This window comes from Mauremys reevesii, linkage group 10 (genome assembly GCF_016161935.1).
Source record: "Mauremys reevesii isolate NIE-2019 linkage group 10, ASM1616193v1, whole genome shotgun sequence".
NCBI classification, from domain to species: domain Eukaryota; kingdom Metazoa; phylum Chordata; order Testudines; family Geoemydidae; genus Mauremys; species Mauremys reevesii.
Window position 1 is genome coordinate 19,715,668 of NC_052632.1, and position 16,573 is coordinate 19,732,240.

The 16,573-nt window shown below is 41.9% G+C and overlaps 1 protein-coding gene across 11 annotated transcripts in view; it reads left to right on the plus strand.

The window, feature by feature from the left end:
- SHC4 (SHC adaptor protein 4) overlaps nucleotides 1-13,906 on the plus strand; it is a 65,552-nt gene extending 51,646 nt beyond the window's left edge. For 9 of the 11 annotated variants that reach the window (XM_039490711.1, XM_039490716.1, XM_039490708.1 and 6 more), the window contains 6 exons: nucleotides 98-224; nucleotides 5,766-5,943; nucleotides 7,480-7,540; nucleotides 9,523-9,702; nucleotides 11,560-11,813; nucleotides 12,654-13,906. In XM_039490711.1, the coding sequence (XP_039346645.1) occupies nucleotides 98-224; nucleotides 5,766-5,943; nucleotides 7,480-7,540; nucleotides 9,523-9,702; nucleotides 11,560-11,813; nucleotides 12,654-12,809 (956 nt within the window). In that variant the 3' untranslated portion in view covers nucleotides 12,810-13,906. Of the gene's footprint in view, nucleotides 1-97; nucleotides 225-5,765; nucleotides 5,944-7,479; nucleotides 7,541-9,522; nucleotides 9,703-10,223; nucleotides 10,296-11,559; nucleotides 11,814-12,653 lie in introns of those variants that run through there. The other 2 variants (XM_039490709.1, XM_039490707.1) reach the window with 2 other exon arrangements.
- The last annotated feature ends 2,667 nt before the right edge of the window (nucleotides 13,907-16,573 follow it).

A 16,573-nucleotide genomic window follows, 5' to 3' on the forward strand; every position in this document is an offset into this window, starting at 1 on the left:
CTCTGTTTATACAACGCCAAGCACAATAGGGTCCTTGCCACTATAATGCAAATAATACATAATCGTGTTTTAAAAACATTTTTGCATCACTTTGTAGCATGCCATATATTGGAATGTCCCAACGGAATGGCTCAGGATGTAATAAATACCATCGGGCAGGCTTTTGAGCTCCGATTCAAGCAATACTTGAAGAATCCTTCTACTCTGATTACTTCCAATGAAAGGTCAGTATGGTGTTTTCTAGTAACCTGACTATTGCTCTTCCGTTGTAAGGATGAATATATGCTATAGGGACTGACCCCCTAAACAAGATGCATTGTGCATGGCATTCTTTCAGATACACACAGACTTTATTTAAAAAATAAAACAACAACCCTGTACACACAATATACAGCAGACCAAGTTTTCCTGCTTCTAGTGCACTCCCATTTGTACAGGTGTAACCGAGAACTGAATTCAGCCTTATTCTCCCTTCTCCAAATAGCCTGATTTTAAATTATGCATGTAAACTGAGTGAGCATTACCAAGTAAGGAAACAGTAAGTGAAATGAGCAAGTTCTGCTCTCTAAATATTGTGCTGAGGTTGAGCTCCAGCCTCAGCTGTTCCAAGTTTATGTTCAGTGCAGCTCTAGAGAGGGGGCCGGTGTGGGGGAAAGGTAACTCTTAGCCACCTTTCTGCTCTCCTGATTCTGGTCCTGTTGGGAGCCGAAATTGTATCTGGCCTAACTTAGAGCAGCCTCACAATCTGAAATAAACACAAGTGCAACTTGGAATTTGAATGTGTGAAGGGTGTACCTGGAGCTCTGCACTTAGCTACATTATTAAAAATAGAGGGGCTAGATTATTACTTGGACTATATGCCTGCACATGGGAATAAGGGCACATAAGAATGCTTCTCCAAGGGCTGTGCAGACTCTGGTGTGGGTGCACAAGAGTAAGCACAAGCTCATTCTCCACAGCAGCTGGGCAGGGAGTAGGTAGGGAATTGTCAAAGACTTAGCTTCACCCCTCCATATGCCCTGACCAACACAGCAGAGAAATCATAGGGACACGTACAATCTCAGCCTATCTTTCTGACATCTCCTTGCAGATGTCCTCTCATCAACTGAAACCTAACATGGCCAGAACCCGAGTGCCTGATGTCAGGGCCGGCTTTAGGAAGTGTGGGGCCCAATTCAAACAGTTTCAACAGGGCCCCGGCAGGGATGACTATTAAAAAAAAATTATATATATATAAAAACACGTGGGACTTGTACTCACCGGGCGGTGCTCCGAGTCTTCGGCGGCGGGTCCTTCACTCACTCCAGGTCTTCGGCGGCACTGAAGGACCCACCGCCGAAGTGCTGCCGAAGACCCAGAGCAAGCGAAGGACCCACCCCCGAAGTGCCGCAGAAGACCCGGAGCGCCGCCAGGTGAGTAAAAATTAAAAAGGCGCCTCTAGCCAGGGAAGAGAGTCTCACTGGGCGCGGGGCCTGATTCGGGGGAATTGGTGGAATTGGCCTAAAGCCGGCCCTGCCTGATGTTTCCCCAAAAGCCCTCTCCTTTCCTTATCACATAAAGCAATACCACCATCCTCCTTGTTGCTCAAGCCCGTCATCTTGGCTTTATCTTTGGCTTTGTCTTCGGCTTTGAACCACAGTTACAGGCCCAGGTCTAAATCTTGCTACTTCTTTCTGCACAACAGCCCCAAGATCCAACCTTTTCTTCCTGCCCATGCTGCCAAGACTCTGGTCCAAGCCCTGATCATTGCATGCTTTCACTGCTCTAATCTCCTGCTGTCTGCCTTTGGTGCCTGTAACCAGGGGCAGCTCTAGGCACCAGCAAAGCAAGCAGGTGCTTGGGGCAGCCCATTTGCAGGGGCGGCAGCTGGCAGGGATACAGCCTGGGAGCTGAGAACCAACAGGGGGTCCTGGGAGCTGTAGTTCCTTGGTTAGCTCCCTGCCTATAGAGCCAGCCCTGGAGTAGGGAAAGAACTACATTTCCCAGCATTCCCTTGGCCACTATCAACAGGAAAGGGAGGGGGAGGGAGTATGGTAGCTGAAACCTCATGCTGCAGCTTGCTGCGAATGGAGAGCTCACTGCTGGAGTGGGGTGGCACTGTGAATGGGGAACAAGTGTGCCCAAGGAGTAGAAGGCTTTGGCCCAGATATCCCCATCAGAAAACATCCCCAGACTGGATTAGGGATACTGGTGTGACCTCACCTTGCAGCCCCCAGAGAAGGAATTGGGTGGACTAAATGGACAGTGCCCCTCTCAATCTGAAGCCTAGCAAGGGAGGTATGTGGATCCCATTAGAATTTAAAATGAAAAGTAAGGGAGGGGAAGCTCTACTGGACCTGGGCAGTTTTAAATACAGTACCAGGAACACAGGAGGATTTCTACTTCTGAGCCATGGAAGCAGAAATTGACTTTTCCTTTCCAGATTTAGCTAATATTCAGAAAGGGAATCTAGCACCTGCCTTCCAGATTTGAACACCTCAAAATTCAGGAGTGCTTAAGATCAGTTTGGGCAGCTGTTGCTTTATTTCTCCCAAATCAAATATACTGATCCACTGTAACTTGCTGTAGAAAAAGTAGATAAAATTCAGCAAGAAATGCTTCCCAGTGGTTTTTAGGACTGGAATTGCTATTTTCAACAGCCATTGCCTTTTTTTTTTTAAGTTGTTTAAAAGGAAGACAGTGATATTGCACTGGCAAATTCCCCATAGAAACAAAGACTGGAACAAAAGAAAAATAAAGGCACCTTGACTTTTCCTCATTTATGGAGGACAGTCTTATAATATGCATCCAGATATCCTCCAATCACACAAGCTGAAAATTGTTCCACTTTACTGCAGTTCTGTAACCATATGGGAACCAATCTTGTCTGTGTTCTGTGCACATCCAAAATTCCTGCTGAATGAGCTGCCCTGGGAACAAGTCACCAGTGACCCAGGACTGGGGCAGAAGGAGGGTGCAGGTGGGGGAGGGAGGGGAAGAGCCCAGGGCTGAGGTGGCAGGGGTGTGGGTGGAGGAAGAGCCCAGGGCTGGGTTGGCCGGGGTTGGGGGGACACTGGTGGGGGAGAAGAGGGGTGCCCAGAGCTGGTGCAGCATGGGGTGTGTGTGATCCCAGGCCTGGGGTGCCAGGGGGTGCAGGTGGGGGGGGGGGGAGAGCCCAGGGCTGGGGCAGCAGGGGGATGCAGGAAGGGGGAGGCCCAGGGCTGGGGTGGGGGCAGCCAAATTTTATTTTGCTTGGGGCGGCAAAAAACCTAGAGCCGGCCCTGCCTGCAACCTCGTCTTCCTAAAGTCGATTAAAACATGGCTGTGAAGATCATCTTGGCTTATTGCTCTGAGTTTGTTGCCTCTCTCCCATCTTTAAGTTTCTCCATTGGTTCTCCCATCTCCATTGCATCAGGCACAAACTTCTTGTCCTTACTTTCAAAGCCCTCTGCAGTTTATCCCCCTGCCCACCTCTCCAACCTATCATAGCAAGGTTGATCCACACTTTCATGCTGCCCATGATGTCAGCCTCAATCTCCCGCTTCTCTGACAAGCACTTACATGCCTTCTCCCATGCTGCCCCCATTATGAGTGGGAAAAGCTCCCAGTCTGAATCTGCAAAGCCGCCACTATCTTCCTTCAGCTCCCTATTCAAAACTAACCTCTGCTTCAACACACAAAGGACACTGCAAGCTGGTAGTCACTAGGCAGGTGGCAAATTGTGATCACTGCTACTGAATGGCTGAGAACTGCACATATCGTATTGTCTTTGTTACATTGCCCTCTTAGAGCAAGGACTACCTTTTATAATGTTTTGTACAGTGTCTTGCAGAAGAGACCCAACCAGGTTGTGACTTTTATGTGCTACCACAATAGAAACGTTAAAAATGTTACCCTTTTTTGATCTGGGCTGTTGGACAAAATTTGGGATCTTGTGAGTTGTTTCAGTTAGAAAGACAAGCTGGTGATGGAGCCAGGTGTTTCTTTGATGCAGTCCTGTTTATTTTCAAAGAATGTACAAAGTCCTGTTTCCTTGAACACAGAAAGACTCAAACAACAGGGGATAGTTTCTTTGCTCACAGTTCCAAGCCTCTTTCAGACAAGCACTCTCCCCAAAACCTCTCGCCCTAGTCGTTTTCTCAGGGCCACACTCCCAGTGCTTTTTCTGCTGCCTCCATGGCTTTCTATTTCTGTTGTATTTTCCATTGCTTATGTCCCATGCACTCAGACATACCACTCTGGTACAATCAGTCTCCCACAGACTCACAGCAGAACTCCCTTTGGGCACAAGGCTAACTCCTACTCCAGCCTTGCATGCAGCTTTGGTCTGGGTAAAGATCCCTACAGTTTCAACTGTCTAGTCCATAGTCTGCTTCATTGCTTTTTATAATTATCCTGAAGAAAGGCAGCTTGGATACCCACAGCTTCAGTGAGGTTTAACCCAACCCATAACAATACCACCTTAATTATATTTGTCTTTTATTAGATAGAGTATTTCTCTCCCTCCCCATTCTAATACTAACTTGTTACCTCAGGGGACAATAAGTATAAAGATGATCTTTCCTGTGAAATCATGCTAGGTTACATCATACGTAAATCACAGAAATTAGAAATGGAAATGGTTGATTAGATTATTTAGTCCAGCCCTCAGCCAGTCCAGGAGAACAGTCCCCAGACAGAAGACTTCCCTCCAATAGTGCTGTGTGACTGAGTCACCCACTTCCAAACGACTGTGAATCATATAATCAAATACTTGACCTGTGTATCACATAATCAAGTACTTGAACTTTATCTCTTTCCTGCTTGTGGCCTTTTATTCAATTATCTTCTTGTTACACAGAGAAGTAAGATTCCAAATGCGTTGTTATTTTTGGAGGAGAGGCATAGTGCAGGAAACACCTCCTGCTTTTGCAGTGTATCAGCTGAATGTTGAAGCCATCATCATTTGGTTCACGGCATGCGGGAAAACGTGCACCATCGATGATGCCATTTAGGGCTTGTCTACACAATGAGGTGATGCACATCATTGGGGTGTGAATTCTAAATGAGCCCACGTAGATCCTACTGGCATGCACTCACATTTCCCTAGTGCACGTTAATGGAGTCCCATTTCAAACACTACTATGTTAACACACACTAGGGAACTTTGAGCTCACGCCAGTTAGTATGTGACACACTTAAATGCACTATTGCACCATGTAGACAAGCCCTTAGTGTTTGCTTCCAGCTGAAAGTCTTGTTCTGTTGATTGTTTTTTTTTTAAATTAGACTAGATTCCACTCTGGAAAACTGTATTTGTTGTAGCCATATTTGATTTCCTGAAGCAATTCCAGGCCTATCTAACTGCTGCCCAAATGCCACATGAGGTTTTAATTTCCCTTTATAAGTCCAACACACTTGCTTTATGCAGACGAGATAAGAGGTAAAAGGAACTGGGCCCAGAGTCTATAATGTGAATGCATTAATGAACAGCGTCCACTCTGAGGGTAAAACATTGCCAAAAGTGGCTCTTGTATCGTTTTCATGGCTAAGAGAATGCAGACCGTCTCAATGTTAAGGAAGTTTCTATGCCACCCTGCCAACTGAGTTATGGGTGATTAAAATAAATCACAATAGCTGGGAAAATAAAGAAGTAGCTGAGTGAAAGGATTTAATCAAACAACTTTTAACATCGGGAACAACGGCATTTGTATGGCTAGTTTTGTTGTGGACAGACTCATGGAACGTGTTTACCCTGAGAATCATTTGATTACATGGTTCATTTCATGTGCTGGTTCATTTTTCAGTGAAGTGATGAATCTTGATGGATCAGCTTGGAATCTACAGGAGAAGGAGGATCATGAATATTACAATGAAATTCCAGGGAAAGAACCTCCTACAGGTGGACTATTAGACATGCGAATGAAAGTGCAAACAGACCAAAGGGAAAACTGTCCCATACAATGTGAAAAGCAATACTGTTTGGTAAGCATGTCTATTTCAGGTATTACTATTCACTACTGTTCTTGGGAAGGGATAACTTACTGTGGTGGAGAGCATATGAACACAACCACAACCAAATCCTACTTGGCTTGGGAAGGGATTTTTAGGCCAGTTTTAATAACACTTAGCACATATTTGAATCTCAAAGTACTTTATCGACATTAACTGATTCATCCTTACATGCCTCTGGGAGAGCAGGTATCATCTCTTGAGATGGGGAGAAAGTGGGCCATAGATTTAAATGGCTTGTTCAAGACCACACACCTGCAAACCTTTAGGACTTGCCAGCTCCCAGTCCCATGGTCAGACCACGCCATCACTCCGCGCTGCATTCTGCACGTATGAGATGCAGTTTTCAGTAATTCTAGTGTGTTTCAAGATGCAGCGTGCTTTCAAATGATCCAAAGGTCTCTGGGACTTTAGGGGTAGACAAACCCTGAACCTAGGCACAGCCAGGACTCAGAAAATCAGGGAGTGAAACCAGCAGACTTAAGAGCTCACTGGGATAGTTCCCCTGATTGTAGAGTGTACTGGTCAGCACTCTCAAGTATAGGGAAGTGGGTACCACCAGCTGGCTCTGCTTGCGGAACTCTGAGTCTACATTCAAAGACCTCCAGGAGTGGGGCTGGGAGAGGATGTCTCAGTTATGCTTGTGGCTTTGCAGCAGAGGCTTATTGAGGAGGGACAACACAACCCCAGGAGATGTAACCGAACTCTGGTTTACTGCTGTGAGACTCTATTCCTCATACCCCCAACCCAGGTGTTGTTTTCTCAGTATTTCCTTTCAATCTTGAAAATTCTTTAATGCCATTCAGACAATAGCGTGACCATTCTGCTTCCATGCCATGTTGTCTGTATTCTCTCTCCCTGTTTTCATTGCAAGAAATGTTTGCATGAAAACAGGATCTTCATTGCCTAGGAGTTGATCTAATCCTGCTGCATATTGCTCAAATGAAATCTGATTCCCGTTTGTGACATCATAGTAATCTCCCTAGTAACTAATTGTGATGTTACGAACAGTGGGTTATGATTTCAGGTGAGGAATTGGTCCCAGAAGCAGAGCTGCTGCTTGGCAACCAAGATTCTGTCTTCATGAAAATATCCTTAGGAATAAAATCAAAATAAGGGGTTACTCATTAGAGGAGGAAGGGTTACTGTTCCCAATGTGTTGAGTATTAGTGCTTTGCCAGTCAATATGTTAAGACCGTTTATGTAACATGCTACAAACATGGCATAAAATGCAAATGTAGAACCAAGCTTCTCTCTCCCAACCATCAGAGACTGGCTGTGTACCCATATTTTCTAAGTCTTCCATTGACTGCCGTGGAGCTTGGACTCTTCATGGGGATTGGGACATGGGCCATTGGAATAACCAATGGGAAGTAAAGCATCAGCACTGACTATTGTTTGAGGGGGTGGGGAAATTTGTTGTCCAGGGATCACTGGAGCGTATGGTATATATTGAAATGCTATCTGAAGTTTAATAACAATTGAGAGTAAATTGTGTGATTCTTCCAGGCTGGCAGCCCACAATGCATCAACATATATGAAAACTGTCCAGAAGAAAACAAATCAGTGGGTATGTGCTATGTCTTCCTTCCCCTGCATATCTAGATTTCAATTGAGCCAGACTGTCTGGAAGTGCTGAGATTTTTGATATAATAAAGAAAAGTGTTCTACTTATTAGGTCATGAATAGTTCCCCGGCTGAGGGGCAGACAAAAAAGCCTTACAACTTTTCAAAGGGGTGTTAATCCATTTTTATGCCTGCCGGCGGATTTACCAGTTTTACTTGTCCTGACACCATACAGTAGCCCTTTGTTACTTTATTTTCTTTCATCTCCTGCAAGGAAGAAAGATGCTCCCCTACTTAACGAGCTCTCACCCGACTCTGACAGAATATACACATGCATTACAGGGTCAGAACTGTCAGCGTCCCTGTGACATTCCAGAGGGAGCATGTTTGTGGCCTTGATTCCAGTGTTAAAGGGGGTCCTAGTCTCAAATCTAATCTTAACTCTGTTTCTTCACTTGAGCTTTCCCGTTTCCCTTCATGTGGCTGATTATAAGCTCCAAGTCACCTTCATGGTAGGGAAACTTGCTGTCTGATATCCCAATATATCAGTAGGCTCCTGTTCCTTTTTTGGGCTTCACGTGGCACTGCTGATGCCACTGGACACGTTTCTTTGGCTCCATCCTTTTCCTCATACAACGAGGCCCTTTTAAAAATTCCATTGGCCCTGCTGGTGGGGACTGTATTACACTGCCCACGTGGTGGTGTTAAATTTCTTTGTTTGCAATATTTCTGCATTTGCCATGTTTACAAGAGAAGCAACTAATTTCTACATATGAAGGATGAATAAATCAAATAATAAATGTGATAAATAACACAAACATGGTCACTGTTTGGCTAGCTGAATAGCATTCCCTTAATGCCCTGCTGCTCTGTTAACCCTCTCCTGAATTAAGACCCTAGGCTGAGCGATACTCCTCTGGCTCACCAGGCAGAGCTACAAAGCACCAATCAGCTCCGACCTCCCAACTCTTCAGGGGCAGGGAAAGGAAGAAATCCCTTCTCTTCCCAAAATGCTCCTAGGGAGGGGGAAAGGATTTTGCAACAGAACTGAGGATATGCTGTGTCTCTCCATAAAGACATACATTAGGATCGGAAGGGACCTCCTGAGTCCTTAAGTCCAGTCATCCTATTGATAAACTTACAAACTCATCTTAAAACTGGGAGGCTGTTCCAGAATATCACTCTTCTGATGGTTAGAAACCTTCTTCTAGTTTATAGCCTAAATTTATACCCATTTGTTCTTGTGCTGACATTGTTCATTAGTTTTAATAGCTCTTCTGTCTCCCTGGTGTACCCTGATGTATTTACAGAGAGCAATCAGATCTCTTCTGAGCCTGTGTTGTGCTAGGCTAAACAAGCCGAGCTCTTTTTAGTCTGCTCTCATACAAATTGCTCCCAAAATGAGGAGAGATCAGAGATCCCATTAGACTCAATGGATGTTTTTACACCTGAATCAGGTGCAAAAAGTTAATTTATTCAGAATTATCCAGGGCCAGTAAAAAATAATCAGCCACATACTCAACAGTAGGGCATTAGGAACCCTGAGATGAGAAACCTAAAGAAAAGTTAAGAAAAAGTGCATGTATTTTGACCATAAATACGTAAAATACTCCTATAATAATACCCACTCCTATAATTTTCAGTGAACCCTAAAGAGAGCTTCAGGGTGGGGTTTTCAAGATTACTCAGTTTTGGCCTAAATTGCTCTCACTGAAGTCAGTGGGAGATTTACCATTGACTTCAGTAGGAGCGGAGTTAAGCCAAGGGCTTGAGCAGTGTTGATGACCCCATTTTAACTCTAAAACGGTTAGGATGTTGAACATTATGCTTTTTAGAAATAAAGACAAATGAGGTAATTTGGCACATTTTTCTTTTGTCCGTGAAGGGTTTAAGTGGAAATGTCAAAGCTGCAACATTCAGATGCAGCGGTTTGGTTTTTTAGCTTGGTAAAAAAGAAGATCCAATGTATATTGCCATTCATTACAGGTAACTATGGTGAAAGATCACTGAAGGCAAAAAAAGATGTATCCTTACTGAAACCTGCTTGCAAAGTGGATCTTTTTGATGACCCTTGTTACATCAACACTCAGACCCTGCAAACTACAGCCTACACAGCTAGAGGCCTTGCATCAGCCCCGGTCTATGGGAGCCCGCTGTGTCATGAGAGTAGGTTCATATTTCAATGACATCTTTTTCTAAGCCTTGAAATGAGGATTTTGTCATCTGAATGCATGGGGAAGGAATCTGTTTTCTCCATAATAATGTGAGAGGGGAAAAAAATCTTGTAACTGCTAGGCACCCCTTTTGGCTGTTAAATTCAGGATCAGCAGCACCAAAGATTAGAAATACTGACAAGCAATGAGTAGATCTAACTTCAGTCTTCTGAAGTTGATCAATAGCAATAAAATGCATAGGGTTATAACTTTCACAGAGAATGACAGGCAGTCCCTGAAGCTGCTTTGAAAACGTAGGGCCATATCATGTCCCCAAGATATGGGATGGTCTTCCGCATGTAAATCTTACCCATTCTGACCCAAGGGAGGTCACTGCCTCTGCTGCAATTTCATAGATTTTAAGATCGTAAGGGACCGTTATGCTCATCTAGTCTCATGTCCTACATAAATCAGCTCAGAGAACTTTACCCAGGAATTGCTACATCAAGCCCATAACTTTGATTTGAACTGTAGCAGATCTTTCAGAAAGACATCCAGATTTGATTTAAAAGACTTCAAGTGATGGAGAATCCATCAAGTCCATAGGTGAGTTGTTCTAATGGTCAATTACCCTGACTGTTAAAAATTTGCTCCTTATTTCCTATTTTCTCCCTTTCTGAACCACTTATGCAATTGGCTTGGGATCCACACAGAGAGAAGGGGATGGAGACTAGGGAGGCCTGCATTAGAGACCTCCTCTGGCCATGAAGACTTTCCCAGCTTGGATCTGTGGGTCCCCTTGGTGCTGGAGAATCCCTCTTTAAAGAGGCCAGAGGACGCCCTGCTAGCAAAACTGCATTGAAACAGTGATACCAATCAGTTTTCTAAGAGAAATGTTGCCTATGAGTCATTTGAGGCCTGACTGGCTGTATCCCAACCCACCTATACTGTTGTTGTGTTTAGTAACATTTTGGTTTTGCTTAGCAGATGCATCATGCTGTAAATGCTTCCTTTCTGGCTGTATCAGTCATATTATCTTATACTCCTGTACATAGCTGGAGTCATTCAACATGACCCTCACAATTTGATGTGGCATTCTCTTCAGTGCCAGCTAAAGAAGAATGAAAAAATAGATGTTTAAATAATGTAGCCAAAAGACAAACTTGTTTTGCAGGAAAGATCTGATTTTCTTTTTTAAACAAAATACCTATCAGATCTCAAATAATCAGAGGGTGTTCTTTGTCATTTTTCATGTGCTAATAATACAATAGGTAAAAGTAACCATGCAAACAAACAAACCAAGAATTTTGTCTGTAGATTTTGGTATAAGACAGAATGTTTTACAACTCACGGATCTCTACAGAAGTATTTTTGTGTATGTATGTAGTTCATTGAACTACATAAACAACATCTTTCTAATACATGCCACATTCAGATATACAATTGCTTCCAAACTTTTTGATTCTTTCCCAGAGAAACCCACCCCACTCAACCATTGCAACACAAAACCCAAACACTACCATATTAGAACAAACTTTTTAATGGCTAATTCCTGTTCCTGTTACCTAGCAACATGAGAACTAACTAACTATTTAATGGATCTCACACTTTCCAAAGTTTCTACATATGTAAAATGGGGGTAATAAGTTTTACCTAACTTGGTGGGGGGTGCTGTGAATATTACTGTGCGCATAAGGCTTTGAAAATGTTAACTATTACTACTATCTGGAAGACTGGTTTGCTTACAGTTTCAAATCTGAATCATTTGACTCTCCCAGGGTTTCAGTGGTATAAAATTTTTTATATCTCTTGTGTTTATGCTGAAGTTTTGAGTGAAGGGTCCAACATCTTTCCTTTCATTTAATTTTAGAATTGCCAGAAGCTGTTCAGCAGCGTGCCACAACCAACATGGATAGTGTATGTGTTCTGCCACAAATAAAGCAACAGTTAAGGAATGAAGTTTGTTACCATGGCAAATTAAACAGGAAAGCTGCAGAGACCCTCTTGGTCAACGATGGGGATTTTTTGGTGCGAGAGAGTGCAACGTCACCTGGTCAATATGTATTGAGTGGATTGCAAGGAGGGCAAGCAAAGCATTTACTGTTGGTGGATCCTGAAGGCAAGGTATGGATAATCCATGTATGGAAAGTATCTCGTAAAAAGGTACTGGTTTGCTCTAACATTTCAAAGGCAAAGTGCATATTAAACTGCCAAGGATGAAATGTGGGTTCTGTTGATATTAACAAGAGTTTTGCCAATGAGTTCAGTGGGGCTAGGACTTCACCCCAAGACTTTTAAGAGTGTGGTCATTATTGTAATTAGCTGTCTCACATGGATGTATAATTAACACATCCTTTGAGTATTAAATGTTGCTATAATTAAATGCTGATCGCATCCGACAATAAAATTGACCAGTAAAGGGTTTCCAGATGCAGAAAAGATAATGAAAAGAGTCAGTTGTATCACCTGAAATTTAACCTTCTAGGACTTCTGTATAGCTGCTTGAGGAGCTTCCCTGAGTGATATTTGTAACTGGCAGGAGTGAACCAGAGAGCATTTGCTAGAGGGAGAGAGGGGAGATGCCTCTTGGGAGAATTTTTTTTGGCTTTGCTCCCTTTTCACAGCTGTGTGCCTCTGTGCCCAGTTCTGCACACATTCCATCAACTTCCCCTTTCTCCCTCATTGTTCTCCCTTGCCTGTGCAATGGGTATGATGTCACCATAATAGAATACGTAACTAGCACAAGACAGGGTATCACAGGTGTTACTTCTGGCTGGCACATAGGAAAACCAGCAGCAAAACAGATAACAGAACAATATTTAAACTATTTGTTCTGTTTAAGTGTGTGCCTGCAACCCTGTCTCTTGATCCTGCTGAATTCAGTGACTTTAATTCCTGTTGACTTCAAAGTGATAATTTTTAATTGAAAATAAACTTAAATCAATTCTTTTGCTTTCTTTAAAGGTCAGAACCAAAGACCATGTGTTTGATAGTGTGGGTCATCTTATTCGCTACCACATGGAAAATAATCTGCCAATCATCTCTTCTGGAAGTGAAGTGAGCTTGAAACAGCCAGTGAGAAAACAGAGTAACACAGGACACATGCAATACAACAAATAACACTGTTGGATCTCAAAATTCCCAAGGCAATTAATTTGTGAAAACTGCATTGACTATTCTTAAACTTCATTACTACAAAGCCAACTCAAAAAGAATAAACTGCACTTTTCAGCTGCTGTTACGGAAGACTTCTTTTCATGTCTATGTATGAATATATGTATATCTATGTAGATCTATAGAGCTCAATATGCATAGCTATATAGATATAGATATAGTGTTAATCTTAGCAAAATGAAACCCCTGGAGAGTGAGAGATCCATTTGGGAAAAAAAGACATGCACAGATATTACTTTCAAGGTCATACTGAATCAGTAACTATTTAAAAGCACAATTAAACTTATACATGGAAAAGCTCACTTGAACAAACTGCTGGGACATTAGTATGTGCCTTTTAGTCATGGAATTATTGGAAACAAATATTATTTATATTGGATTAGTTTTTCAAGTGGATACATGAACATGTGTAGGTTTAGAACTACTTGCCAAAACAAATTATTTGAATATTACTAACATGTCACTTGCTTACAGTAGACACTAACTTTATTTCATTTTGCTTATAACAGCACTTTAATAGCAAATACTGTTTAAAATGAATGGCATACACAATACAGAAAGGTTGCCTGTTTTCTTAGTAACAATCAGTTTTTTAATCACTGTCTGACTGCTCAAAGATTTGAGATTATGCAACATTTACTAAATGGAAATAAAGATATGTAAATGAAGTGTAATTTTGAAATAGAATGTATCAAAGAGCAAGCATGCTAGATTCTAATATTTTTGTGTCTTGCATATAATTTTACTATTATTGCCAACAATTACTGGAAATGTCTCTCTTAAAAACTAGGTTAAATATATTTTTCATTGATTCCATTGATATTGACAAATTAGAGAAACTGAATGAGACAAATGATGCATTTTGAGGGGGAAATATTTAAAAAAAATTGAATTTTGCATGTTCTAGAGATTATTGTACAAACTTTTTCTCCAAATGATGTGATATCTGCCCCTTGCTTAGATTCCATTTGATCATAAATATTGGAAATGTCTTTTTAAGAAAATATATACTGTTTTGTCACAATAAATGCTGTAAATCTGAACGAACCTGTAATCAGCGTATCTGAGAGAGTCAGTAGTTTATTGGTAGTTAAGGAGCAGTGTTTCAATGAGTAATAGGAGAGAGGAGGTGGAAGTGGAACTGAAGGCCCTCGTGGGGAGTTATCTAAAAGTTAGAGCTGGCTGAATAATGGATTTTTCAGTTTGCTGGAGATTCTGAAAAATCAAAACAAAGATTTGGTTTTGGGTAGAAAAAAACTACACAAATTCACAAATAGCTCTGGGTCAACCAAAACTGCATTTTTAGGGGAATAAATTATTTGTGGAAAATAATTAACCCAGCTCTAGTAAGGGCATCCTTTCTTGGTTTTAAAATAAGTGATGCCTTTTGGCACAATCAGCTGCACCTACCTCTTGCCAAATTCAATTCCATTATCCTGTGGTAAATGAGCTTTACTAAAAATAAGGAAATTCTGTGTCCTCCATTCAATATGAACATGTTATAGGATGTTACAGAGATATATCTTTGCTTCTTGAAAGAAGAAAGGCTCATATATAGGATAAAAGATCTGGTAACTGAGGGCCTTCCATTGAAGGGAAAATCTGATTATTTGACGAGCCATTTTTTAAGCAGTGAGAAATGACTTCCCCTGTTTTTTCATCAGTTTCTAGGCCTGAAAAAGCTATAATCTTTTGTCTCGTGTAATAAAGTCATTAGAATATTAAGCTCCCATACACACCTTGAAGGAAGGAGAAGCTTTGAAATGTCACTGCAGTTGATTGCCTTGATAACTGTCTGGCATGGTTCCTATTTTGGGCCTTCAGTACTGAAGACCTATGTTATTTCTGTTTGCTCACAGCAAAGGTTCTAATCTGTGGATCAGAGCCTCAAAGAGAGTCATTGAAGAGTTCTGTACAGTTGCTGGCAAAGTGGTGTTAGGTTCTGGATTGGTGCTCGACACACTGTCCCTCTTAGCTAGAGCACCACCATGTAACTTACTCAATACAAGCACATTAAGCGGAAGGGGGAGCAAACAGATCCCTTTGGCTGTTTGTCTGTGAAAGAGAACTGCATGCAGTTGCTCTGCTTCCTCTTCAAAGTTGGAGGTGGAAGGAAGGAGGTAGAAAGTGAGTGTGTGTAGAACTCCACTTCTGCCAGAATTAATTGAAAGTCTCCCAAGACTTGAAAAACAAAGCATTTGGGGTTCTGGGGCCACGGGAGAAGAGTTGTCTGAATTTGATATTGAGAACAACTGTCCTAGGACTTTCATTTTTCCTTCATGGACAGATGTATGCAGAAAATATCTAGTATGTGGTATGGTATTTATAGCTTGATGAAAAATAGACTTAAACCTCCACACTGAAATTGAACGTCCACACCCTTTAGGAAAATTTGGCTCAGAGCCCAAACTTTATGGCTTGGGCTTCTCTTGGGTGTCACTGAAGCAAAATTGTGAGAGAAAAGAGGGAAAAGAAGCTGGCTAAAATGTACATTGATGGAATAATCAAGTCATATCTCAGAATCTGTTGCTGTGGAAGGGAGAAAACGGAAGAATCCTGAAGACTACAGATACAATTCAGGTGCTGCTGTAACACATCCATATGCTACTGACAACAGACATACCAGTACTTTCTAGATTAAATCACTAGAACTCCAGTTCATCTTTTCCAAAAAACAGAGAGGCCTCTATCATTTGTGTATGAATAGGTCCCTGACCCTCTCTATGTGCCAGCTACTGAGTACAAAGTACATTATCCTGTGCACAGTGGCAGAATTCTAGAAAGTTTCCCTGAAAACCATGTCAGAGCCTCTGAGGAAAGTCTGTGGCATGAATTGGCAAGCATGCCTATGCAAGTCACTTCACCTTTCTGTGCCCATGGGAATATTACTTTGCAACTGAAGTTGTAAGAATTGATGAATGCATGTAAAGCTCTATCTGTGCTAAGTATTATTAAGATGTTAGTAAGACCCACGAGGAAGGACACAGATGTACTTCGGAAAACCACACTGGAAATGCAGAGCATTTCAGTCCCTTTATCAAAGTGCATGCAGATTCCACTGAAATAACAGAAATTTGCTTGAACAAATTAAAATTTGTACTTGGATAATTTCAATAAATGTTATAATACACACACGAATATCTGTGTGCTCTTACCTGCCTCAATATGTCTCTATCAGGACTTCTGAAGCTTATATGATTTAATGCTGATTTAAGCAGTAGAATTATACTGTTTATGGAAGGTGTTAACGGATGATGGAGTTACACATATTCTTTTTCTTAGCAGATGAGCAAATGATCCATTCTTGGGAAGACCCTCTGTGTTGCTAATTTTGTTATGCAAATTTATGGTACAGGCAGTACCTGTGGAGTTCTTTAAGCAGCAGGAGAGTTTGGCGCTTGCCATGGATTTCTGATTATAATCAATTCTTGAGGCAGAGTTGTTCTCTGAGACTCAAGCAACTGTGTTGGGCTGAAAGTGCTGAAAAAGGGGATTGCCCTGAATGTTGTTTTACCACTTCAGACTAGTGTATGTGTATTAATAAAACCAGCTACACTTAAAATATGCCCAGCAATTTGCACCATTTGGGGAGGCAAATGTCCCCCCTCCCCCAAGATTTTTGTACTTATTCAAAATTTTATATGGCACCAGGGATCCATGGCTTAAACATTCTTAAGCAGTGGACCTGTGCTAATCAATATGACCACTGC